Genomic DNA, 12,366 nt, shown 5'->3' with positions numbered 1-12,366 from the left:
ATTGCATGTATTGAAATGTGAGTGTTGGGTTTTGTCAGATCCATGACTTGTTTATTTCACTTTAATGTGAGCATATTGATTCATATATGGTTTATTGAAGGAAAAATTCTGAACATGAATCAAAGACTGTTGAAATACTGACTGAATTGACTGGTTTGTTGTTCTATTCAAGGAGTATTTTGGAGGTCCCAACTATATATTGACCAACCACAGTTCTTAAAATTCAACATCTCCGTCCAGAAAGAGGCTCTTGTTGGGGTGTATGGACGTAAAGGCTTACCGCCCTCACACACACAGGTTGGTCACACAAACACATGCATGTGCAATTACATTTTTATTCATTTGTGTATCTTGAGTAAGTTTCATGAATTTTCTACTGCCAAACTCTTCATAGTGTATTTTTTTTCATACATGATAATTAGCGAGAATGAATCCATAATTCTCAAATCAATGCACCCAACTTAACACTATGACTTTCAGATCTTATGCATTGCGGTAAAAGATAAAAACAGGCAGACTATGTTGCATTTAAATTAACAATAATCAATGAAATTGATGTAGAAGTCTTCACAAAATGTATAGTGATCGAAATGTATGGTTTTACTGTGAGAAGCATATGTCAATAATAAGGGTTTTACTCCAAGTAAGAGGGAGACTGAAAGAAATCTTTCTTCTTCATTGCTATCATATATATATTAGAGAGGAGTCATGTATCGTCAAAAGTATGGGAACACTTTACATTCAAGACTTCAAATAAGATAGCTGCAAATGTGCAAAGCTGATTTCACCTGGAACAGCAGCACAACCTAACTGCATTATGAACCTGAAGGAAAACATGTCTCGGTTTACTTGCAGATCGCAAACAACCTTAAGGTTCATACCACAGTGATGCTCTTTTGCTGTGTAATCTGCTGTGCACAAGTTTTCTTTTCAGGCTTTAATGTAAAATGTTCACATAGGCTACTTTTAACAACTGTTGCTTCCCCAGCTCAAGGAGGAGAATGAGAACAGCAGTGGTTGAGAGACCTATAAGCTAAATGAATAGAGCGAGCACCAACAGTGAAAGTAGTGAAACAAAGACAGAAAAAAATGTAATTTACTAGACCAGCTTTGTTCTAAAGCACACAAAAAAATCAGCTGGAAGATCATTGCCAGGTTTTCTTTAAAAACAGTCAGACATGAATTCAGCTTTTTAAACTTTTGTTAACCAAGTTTGATTATCCAGAATTAAGTTAACAGTTAACAACAGTTTCATTTCAACTAGTTGTTAATTTTGTACTTGTCATGTCAGATATCTGTAACATCATTCTGACTAGTTGTGACAACATTTTTAATTCTGTTTTGACCACTCATAACTCCAACGATGAACAGTACCAATTTCTAAATAGGTTACATCGCATATTCTTTGTTGTAGAGTTCTGAGTGTGTCTGTGATATTAGTTTATCTAATATCATTGTGTATTTGTTTCCCTTGGACAAACCATGTTTGATCTAGTTTTGTTAGATCATCCATTTATCCATTATCTAGACCACTTACTCCAGCTGACAACAGCTGAGAGGCGGGGGTGCACCCTGGACAGATTGCCAGGATATCGCAGGACCACTTTACAGAGACACACAACCATTCACACTCACATTCACAACAGCCGACCCTCCCACCCTCTGTTAATTTAGATGAAATACAGTAGTTTGGGTTATTATTGAGGTAATTAATTGGTAGTCTTTATTTAAGTGCAGTGTTATGCAGATGACGCCCAGCTGTGCCTACTGCTGAAATCTTTTTAACACTCATTCAGTATTAATCCCTCAACTGCATTGAGGCAATAAAATCCTTAATGGGAAAAAATCTGATTCTTTTGAATGCAGTCTTTTGTTGTTGTTATGGGGGGGGTAAATGGTGATGAATACAGATGCCTGCTGTCATTAAAAGTATTTTGAGATCAAAACATCAGCCACCCCAGGTTTGAAGGTGGGAGGTCTGATATGTGTTAAGTGTTGATGCAGTTATTGTGAGTGGCACTGGAGAGGCACTTGGGAAGTCCAGGTGAAATTTCAAAAAGGAAATAGCAACCCCACTGTGTGAGCCAAAATGACCATTGGGGGAATTGTGAATGTCTAAAATTTGATTCTGCCACTATTGACTTCCCAGTGGAATTGATAAATGGTGATGAAAAGGAGGGGTGCTAACAACATGAGGACTTGTTTAATCTTGTCTTGAAATGTAATGGATCAGTGGAGGGCGAAAACAAGACAGCTAACTCTTTACACAAGATTGTGGTCAATCCACATTAAGAGTTTGATTCATTCCATATTCTATTTTAGATCAGTTGAATTTTGGGAATAAAATGGAATGTGTGGGAGACAGTTCTGTCACCCTGACATTCTTTGCAGTTTGCCCGTTGGACGTCCTCCTCAAGGTTGCCTTTTATGCTAAATGAAAGTAAAACTAATCTTCTAAAAATGTTTGCATATTTTTGTATTTTTGTCTTCCAGTATGACTTTGTGGAGCTACTGGATGGTAGTCGTCTCATTTCCAAAGACAAACGAGCGCTCAGTGACATGGATGCAGGAAATTCATATCCAGCTCGTGTGCATGAGGAGGAGTCTGGCACCCGACACATACGGTCCGTGAACGTACACGAGGCTGGTTTCATCCAGTATCTGGACACAGGAATCTGGCATCTGGCCTATTACAATGATGGACGCAATACAGAACAAATCATTTACAATACCATCGTCATAGGTGAGACAGCCATGTATTCTATAAAACTGTATGTCTTGTAATTACTGTTGAGTTACTGTTAATGTATGTAGGTGCGCCTCTACAGTAAACAAATCCATACAACATTGTCTAATAAATGTGATCACTACCAGTTAAACTGTATGATGGAAGAAGGCTGTCCTAGAGATTTGTTTTATGTGTGAGTCTAGGTGTGTGTTGCTCGAGCTGGCTGCGCAACTGAGTCTCAGTGGAGCTGAGAGTGTAACCTACCGCAGTGTAGTTTGAAGGTTACCAGTAGCAGGTTCAAAACAGGGTCTAAAGTTGAAGTGACCAATTCTTTCCGGTTCAGGGAACCACATTAGCAGCCAGGGTTTAGACAGGAGCAGATTCTGAGAAAGAGCAGAACTATTTCCTTTCCTTATTGGACTACAGGAATATATAAAGTCCTTGGATGCAGTCAGAAATTTCATTTAATTATTCCTCGGAAATCTTAAAGTCTGCTGAGTCCATAATTTTGGCCAATTTGTGCCGTTAGGGCTTATGTTTTCAGGAGGCCAAGGCAAAAAATTATATTTTAATAAAAATACACTGGCATTCTAGAATGCCCCGGCAGTACAGTCAGACAGGCAATTTCCAATGAAGAAAATCCAAAAGTCAAAGAGGAGGGAACAGAGCTGGAACATGAGAAAAGTCCAAAAGTCCCTTTCAAGGGGCCGATCATCTACAAATCCTCCTCTAACACGTAGTGTGTAAGTTGGGATGCATAGTATAGTATTTAGTGTGTGTCTTTTCCCTATCTACATTGTATTAAGGCACATGTCATTTAAATTATTTGCGACATGATGATGTGATATGCCTCACATAATGTACATTTTTGGTGACTGAGTCTTTATTTAGTATTTTATTTCTCTCTCTCTCTCTCTCTCTCTCTCTCTCTCTCTCTCTCTCTCTCTAAATCAGAGTCAATTATGGAGTGTCCGCAGAATTGTCATGGAAACGGAGATTGTCTCTCAGGAACATGTCACTGTTTCCCAGGATTTCTTGGGCCCGACTGCTCTAGAGGTAAACACACGCACGCAAGCAGACACACACACACACACACTCCCACCTACAGAGAGGCTGTAATTGTTGGGAGGTTGTTATCCCAGTAGTGTGTGTGACTCTCACACTCGTCTGAAGGCTGAAGGCTGTGCTGTGTTACTTTTCTGTTCCTCTCCACCTCCACTGCCTCAGTTTGTTCAGCCATTTTGTTTCAATGACTGGTTTAATACTAGGACAAACAATATCCAAAACACTCATAACAGTTTTGTGGCTTCATCAGAATCGGTTCATCTCTTTTCCCACAGACTCTGTAGCACTGCAGTATTGAAAACCTGCAATACATCACACTGAAAGCACAGGAAACTGGCTTTATACTACCTGAGTAATTAAAAGACAGTATTATCCCCTTAAGCTGAACCCCAATCCAAACTAATGATGATGATCTTCCTTTCAATAAATGTGTGCCATCTCCCAGCAAACTGTTCCTAAACCAAGTGGTTGTTTGAATGAGTCAGAGGAAGGCCATCTTTTCTCGTGCCACATGGCAGACAGGGATGTTGCCTGTTTGTGTGGTTAGCGTTGATGCAGAAGTGCTTGCAACAACAGACTGATAAAACATTTGGAGGAGTTTATTGCACACATTAACTGTATTTACTGTAAAGAAACTGTCTAAAATATGCAGAATATTTGAAAACTACATCATATCATCCTCTGTGTTATAGCTGGCTTTTCGCTGTGCACATTTGATTTACAATGTGGTCAGACAACATGTGTTAAAGGGTCTTAAAGGTTATATACACAATACTCACTGCTACTAGATATTGCATCTCGACCAAAAAAACAACCGCAGAGGGAGTGTGACTTCATTCTGTGCTCAGGACACCATTGCTCCACTAAATCTTTACATCAACAGTATTATTGGCTGCAATATTAATGTTTAAAATCCCATATATATAATCCTTAGGAACTGCCCGAGAGACCATTAATAAAGGACTTCTTACTCTCAAAAAGGCCATAGGGCAATTCAAAGTTTTATGTTACCATGATGAATGACTACATGAAGGGCATAATGTAATAAGTTGTCATTATTACATTATCGTGCACATAGACAGTCATTTCTTAAAATAAAATTAACCCAAAATTTGATTTAAAAACAATCTTATGTTTTTAGGACTGACTTATTGCATGGTGCAGACGGTGAAGATGAACAGTGCCTAAAGGGCCCTGTGGGGTTCAGGTTTCAGTCCATAAAGCCAATATGTCCACAGTAACTGATCCATTTCTCTGAATGTGTCCAGCTGCCTGTCCAGTGCTGTGCAGTGGTAATGGCCAGTACTCCCGTGGACGCTGCCAATGCTACAGTGGATGGAAAGGTACTGAGTGTGATGTGCCAGCCAACCAATGCATTGACATCCACTGTGGAGGGCATGGCATCTGTATTATGGGTGCCTGCATCTGCAATACTGGATATAAAGGCGACAACTGTGAGGAAGGTAAGAACAATTTCTTCCAAGAAATCACAAAAAAGCTTAATTTGGTGAGGTTCTATGTTTCTGGCAGTCGTTAGCTCCCATGCTCTCTCTATTTTGACTCTCTTTTGCATAATTGTCTGTCACAAAGATATATAGCTCTGTGAATACCTTTGAACATATTTAAACAGGAACATAAATAATTGATTTAGCTCACACTTATGGCTGCCCATGATATTTACCTTTGAAACCGAAACATTTATCCAATTTGTTATAATTGAATAATAATTTATCAATCGTTTCACTTGCAAATTTTACATATTTTTACCTTTACCTGTTTATTTAGGGAGCCTGACAGGGCATTTAATAAATTCCTTCTACTTTTTAAAGCACTTTCTAAATTATTTTTTTAATTGATAAAAAAGCAGCCATGTGCAGTTATATAGAAAATTGTGGATGTGATACATTGAAATGCATCGATGAGGCTCGTGAGGCTATTGAAGATGCACACCTCTAGCCCAAATTTGCCAGATCCGTCCATATAGATATATATGCATATAGATATAAGGATATATCTATATATATATATATATCTATATACATACACACACACACACTCATTCAGATATATTTATCAGGGGACAATAACCAGATTAGTTTCATTAGTTCAATCCTTGGTCACGCTAATCCCTTTTTAGTGAGCAAAAGATTAAGAGAGAATTTGCACTGAGCAAAAAAGGTCTAGGTCATGTTGTGGGAAACTCTGGAATGTGGGATCTGTTTACATCAGGGTTGGGGAACCTTTTCTCTCACGGACTATTTTCATTTATACAACCTTCTTTGTGGACCCTACGGAATTATTGAATACACTAACCTCCTTGCAATGGCCGGAACTGTTTATTTTTGGCGTGGCTTCTTATGACAGAGGGAAGTGATAATGACTCTTAGCAAAACAACTTAAAACAAAATCAAACTAAGCCTCACCCTCTGTAGTAACATGAAATTTCCTGTGGTGTCCTTCAGTTTTTTTCTATTACCTTGTGCCATATCAGTAATTAAATATAATTCAATTAAATGCTACTTTATTTATATAGCGCCGAATCACAACATGTATGATGTCAAGGCACATTGCATAGTAAGGTCCAGACATTATTATTGTTAGAGAAACCCAACAGTTCCCACATTGAGCAAGCTCCTGGCGACCGTGGAGAAAAATAAACTTTTTTAAAAGGAAGAAACCTCTTCTGCCTCGATGGGTTGGGGTGAGAGGGGAAAAAATGGGTGAGAGCGGAGAGAAGAGAGGGAGGGAGCAGGAAAAGAGGGTGAGCAAGAAAAAAAAAAGTCCAAGGACATTTGTGTAATTGTTGTATTTAAGCACCGTTAAATTGGTTGTTAAAATGAAAATAATAATAGTGATACTCAAAGATGATTTTATTAATAATCACAGGACCCAGGTATAGTAGCAGTAATGATAATGATGGCAAACTATGGCAGAGAGAAAACACAAAGTGAGTGACATGTAGTAATGTGACAAAAATACGTGGGGGGCCAGAGATGGAGAGACAGAGAGAAGTGCTCAGTGCATGATGGAAGTTCCCCTAACAGTCTTGGCCTATAGCAGCATAACTAAGGGATGATTCTGGGCTTTATCAAAAAGGTTTGTGGTCTAACCTTAAAGATATTGTATATTGTCTGCTTCCTGTACCCAAACTTCCTTGGTTTGGTCCTTAGCCTTTTTCTTTACAACTCATCCTGTTGAGCTGCATGTATCAGCTGTAATGATGCCACTGCGAGCTTCAACCCTGGTTTTAAGGGGGGTCATGCAAGAGGGGTCAACTGACACAAGTTGAATCCTTCAGATAGACCCCCAATGTGGGTCTAACAGGAAGCTGAAGCATTACCCTCTCTCTATCTTGGAGATATGCTCAATGTTTTTGCAAAAGTTATATATACTTTTTGGAGATCTTAATGGCTGCGATTTGTATGTCTTACTGCTGGCACCAGACAACATATATATATATATATATTAGGGCTGTCAAAATTAACGCATTAACGCAGGATGATTAATTTGTGGAATTAAGGAGTTAATTTTTTTTTTTTATGTTAAATGTTCTAAATAATATCATCCTATATTTGCTCAGAGGCATAGCAAAGAGACAGCCACATTTAATTATGATGTGGTATGTTTTAGTTTGAATGATTTTTCAATCTTAATAACTCTATCATTTGGACTTGTCATCAATAAAAAAACAAATGGTAAATGTATATATCCGCCTTCTGTCATTTATCTTTCCGTTCCCACAACAATATACACAGAAAATGTTTTTTTTTCGGGCATTTAGAAATGGTGATTAATCTGATAAAAAATATCTAATATATATATATATATATATATATATATGTTATAGCTACAACATATAAAGCTATTTTATCTATTAACTATGTCTCTTCCTTTTCTGTCTCCAGTGGACTGCATAGACCCACATTGTTCAGCCCATGGGGTGTGTATTCATGGTGAGTGTCACTGTCAGCCAGGCTGGGGCGGAGCCAGCTGTGAGATCGCCAAGGCCATGTGCCCGGACCAGTGTTCAGGTCATGGAACCCACAACGCAGAGACCAGCATTTGTACCTGTGACCAGAACTGGACTGGACCCGACTGCTCTTTAGGTGTGTGTCATGTTTAATATCATGTGGTGTAACAACATGTTACTATTTACATTTTCTTTCCATTTGATTCCTTTTTTTCATTTCTTACAGAATTGATAAAAACAATAAACAAGTATCATGGCACTATGCTTTAGAACTTATTCAGTGCTTTACAGTCATTAAACAAGGACAAAGAAGAACCGAATTCGCATTAAACTGATAAACATAATAACATATGCAGATTAAGAGTGTTAGAATTGTGAGCCCCTAAGAACACACATAGAACACACAAATTAACCAAACTGACCCTAACCCATAGAAGATGGGATTTACTGCTTGTTAAACAACTAGTTAAAACACAAAGTGAATAAGAAAGTCCATTAAAATGTCTATCTATTAGTGTGTGTTTAAGGGGACTGTTGGGTATAGACTCAGATAAAATGGCACTTTTTGAAGAAATTAATGTAGGCTGCTATAAAAGGTGAATTTCAGTTCAGAAGAATTACAATAATTTGTTGTTTGTCATTCCAAAGTGACCTCTATTAGTTTTTCTGACCTGATGCCTCAGTTGATGGCACAATTTGACAATGTTTTCCAAAATATAGACGTGATGGTTGTTTTATGATCTGCAAATGCCAAGGTTATAGTCATTAGGTTTATCAACAAAATCTACCTCCACACATCCTGGAAAACCTGGAAATTTGGAATGTACTTTCCCAGCCAGTGGAAACAACCTGGAAATGACCAAATATCCTGGAAATAATCTTTATAGTCCAGGATTGCATTTAGCACCTTACATAGCCACCTACGTAACATAAGAAGAAGCTGTGCAATATGACATAGTATGTTGTGTTTTCCCCTGTAACGCAGTGTCTCCACCTTGTGTTGGCTGTATTCTCATTACAGAAGGCAGTGAAGCAGTGCAGGAAGTGTAAATCAATCAATAGAGCTATAGGCTTCTAAGGGTGTTTGGTGTGTGTGACAACCGATTACACTATGACCTGTTAAACAATGCTTTGACAATTACTTGCATAAGGAGCTTTTTTCCTATCTTTATTCAAGGGTGTGGTCTTTCAGCTTGCTTTCTCTATGACTTTGTGGAATAAAAGGACACGGGAAGTCCATATAATAAAGCCGTTTGGGGGCGGGAGTGGATGAACCCGGTTAAAGAGTAACAGCCCGCTCAGGACGATCTGAAGTAAAGCGAACGCGCCCACAACGAGGAAAGGATCATATCATTCATTTCATTGGTTGACCAGTGGTCAACACCTTACCTGGCATTCTATTGGTTGGGGAATTTCGAGACGGTTGTCGTATAAAAAAATTCCAAGAGCCGAGGATAAATCTGAGAGCAGACGATGAGTGCAAGCACACAGTTTGAGCAGAAGCAGAGCAAATTTAAGTGCAAACAGGGGTTATTTGAGTGCAAGGGCAGGATTTTGATGAAAAGTAATACACAATCTGAACATAAATTCAACAAGTCATGCGCTCAAACTGAAAGACCACGCTCTTGAATAAAGATAGGAAAAAGCTCCATACTTGCACCCCTCAGTGTACCTCATAGTGTGATTTGCTGTATTTTGAAATTGTCAAGGAGGTAGTGCATAATCATTATTTGGTCATTGGTTCAAGCCACTGTTTAGAATGACTGCTACAATTCAAGTAAGGTGGTAGTGTTTATATGTTGAGGAGACATTGGTAAGAAAGTAAAAAACAAAATCACATTCATGACTAACAAAAAGAGGTCAGACAAACTCATTGTGCAGTTAGTAATGATGGATGTTGCCATCACCTGTAATGAAGAGACTACATCATGAACCCTGCGTCCTAAACAGGAGGAATAAAAAGGTCTACTGTTGAATATGCCCAAACAATTGGTGTCCTGAATTATCAAGACAAAAGGGTCCTGGAAGATGATTTCTTAAAAACAGTGGGAAGCTGGCATGTAAACAATGTGGTCATGGATAAAGGAAACTCAATTTGGCTGTTGAGAAAAGGGGAACAAATAATGGCCTCTGTTATTATAGTCACATTCATCCAACCGAAGCTTGTGTGGTGCTGTAGCTATGCTACAGTATTTCCATCATGAGTCATGATTTTCATGGCCACAAAATGTAAGCATAAGATAATGACATTTGAACAAATGACAAATGCCTTTTTTTCTGGTACTGAAGAGAGGGAGGAACATAAAGAGAAAGGAAGAGAGAGAGCTCTAAAGTGACATAAATGATGTAAAAAAAAGAAGTGAGATGGAAAATCACTGGAGGAGGAATGCAGATACAGTAACAGATGGCTTGACATAAAAACAAAGACAAGAGGAAAGGTGTGTGTGTAAGTGTGTGTGTGTTTTATTTGTATTACCTTGAGCTGTGCGTATTGTTTTGTCAAAACCATCGAACACACATCAAATTAAGTACTGTCTCATTCTAAAAACACTAAAATACTCAAATGCAATACATTACATATGCACACACATATTCACAGACACACACTGGCATAGGCCCTGATGTGTGGCATTTATGCTTTCTCTTTTTCTTGCCTCCCTCACTCATGCACATATTTTGAATTAAGGGATTCAGTTCAGACACAAGAAAGCATACAGGCAGAGTTCAGTCAGATAGCTACACATGCACAGGTACAGGTGAATTAGAGACAGACTTATCACACATTATCAGGACACGTCATTATGGTTAGGAGTAGAATCAGAGCTTTCTCCTGTGTTTCTTCTACTCAGCTCCTCAGTTCAGTGTAAATGAAACGTTATGTGAAAGTGATGTATAACATATGGCATTATGTGGATTCAGGTGCTCCCATTGAGATTATCAGTGAAGAGATTTGCCAAGACCCTATCACATTCTGGTGTGAGACAGTGAGCGGTCTCTAGTGCCATTATTTCCAATTCAATCACCAACATGCTATGAGGTTTGATCATATGAGTTGATGTTTGTGGTTGATATTTTTCAGCTTGTTTCCATGGCTTGGCTTGTGATCATGGCAACTGCAGGTTTTCATGATATCTGAATTATACACATCTTCTTCAGCAGCAAACAAATGATTTACTTACAGCAGTGTTGAGTCATCATCCCTTTTAAGGTTTTAGTATCTATTAGTGCCAATGAAATGTTTATCCCAAATGTATATGTGTAACACTACTAACCATATCCTTAATTTCAGATGGCTGTATTTGGCCTTATGAAGAGATAGAAGCAAACATAGAAGCAACCTGGACTGTATGGATGTAGGATTGGATGCTTGGTAGCTTGTAGCAGCTGAGTTGTGCCCTGCTGCCATCCATTCACAATACAGAACAGCATCTTTGTAGCATTGCAAATACAGCAGCACTCGCTGTCTGAAAGTGGTAGTAGGTTTACAAACATGAGCAAAGTTAGAGCTATAGTGTGAGTGAGACCCATTCACCAGAGAGTTTTCTGATGTCAAGGACAATGACCTGCAGGTCACATAGTATTGTCTGGGATGAGTTGCACAACTAGAGCTACCTGTGTTGGAGACAGAGCTTTTTCACAAACATTCCTCTGACTCTCAGATGGGAGATGAAAAAGGTGCTGGCTGCTGCAGTCTTCCTTTCATAGTCAGACTAATTTGTATTCTGCTTGACATCAGCTCCTCGGTTTGGTTTTTAAAGCATAAACATGCCCAAACAGTTTGTTTCACCCTCTGTACAATTGTCTGCCCCGAGTTCTTCACCCAGTTCCTCTCTGCATGAAAATGTGTTTGCTTTAGCAAGAGAAGGAAGCTTATTCTATACTATTATACTACTATTATTATTATATACTTGTTTACACATACTGTACATTTTTTTATTCAGATTTTTCACTAGTGGAATTGGCTAAGTACACATTATGTGATCATGATGTATATTTCACACCATGCAAATGTATAGTATTGTATATGCTGTAAATGACATTTACTTAAGGAATGTATTGATCCTCCACAAATCAGTGAATGATTTGAATGCATGATTTTCTTTCTTTCGCCAACAGAGGTGTGTGAAGTGAACTGTGGCAGTCATGGAGTCTGTTTTGGTGGTGTGTGTCGGTGTGAGGAGGGCTGGACAGGGACTGTGTGTGACCAGAAGGCCTGCCACCCAATGTGCAGCAAGAACGGAGTGTGTAAGGAGGGGAAGTGTGAGTGTGACCAGGGATGGACAGGGGAGCACTGCAATATTGGTGAGTCGATCATATAAGCACACATGCTCTAAAATACACACACACACACACACACACACACACACACACACACACACACACACACACACACACACACACACACACACTACAGGATAAAGTGCAAGAATGGAAAGTAAGAGTGGTACTAAGAAGTATCACAGTAGGCATAATTATACGAATGGAACTTATAAATTTGAAAGCAAATATTGTGCACAAAAAAAAATGAGCATGTTTTCTGGAAGGTCATGTATACAATGTGTTCTGTGCAAAAACATAGAGAAAAACAAAAGTTTTACCTTTG

The 12,366-nt window shown here is 38.6% G+C and overlaps 1 protein-coding gene across 11 annotated transcripts in view; it reads left to right on the top strand.

The window, feature by feature from the left end:
• LOC117771240 (teneurin-3) overlaps positions 1-12,366 on the top strand; it is a 204,489-nt gene that overhangs the window by 135,684 nt on the left and 56,439 nt on the right. For all 11 annotated transcript variants that reach the window (XM_034601399.1, XM_034601574.1, XM_034601488.1 and 8 more), the window contains 6 exons: positions 173-297; positions 2,494-2,743; positions 3,683-3,784; positions 5,062-5,256; positions 7,699-7,899; positions 11,880-12,065. In XM_034601399.1, coding sequence (XP_034457290.1) covers positions 173-297; positions 2,494-2,743; positions 3,683-3,784; positions 5,062-5,256; positions 7,699-7,899; positions 11,880-12,065 — 1,059 coding nt within the window. The remainder of the gene's footprint in view (positions 1-172; positions 298-2,493; positions 2,744-3,682; positions 3,785-5,061; positions 5,257-7,698; positions 7,900-11,879; positions 12,066-12,366) is intronic.

The sequence above is a fragment of the Hippoglossus hippoglossus genome, chromosome 1 (assembly GCF_009819705.1).
Source record: "Hippoglossus hippoglossus isolate fHipHip1 chromosome 1, fHipHip1.pri, whole genome shotgun sequence".
In the NCBI taxonomy this organism is placed as follows: domain Eukaryota; kingdom Metazoa; phylum Chordata; class Actinopteri; order Pleuronectiformes; family Pleuronectidae; genus Hippoglossus; species Hippoglossus hippoglossus.
Note: the sequence above shows the minus strand (reverse complement) of the source record. Positions and strands in the feature narration are given on the sequence as shown.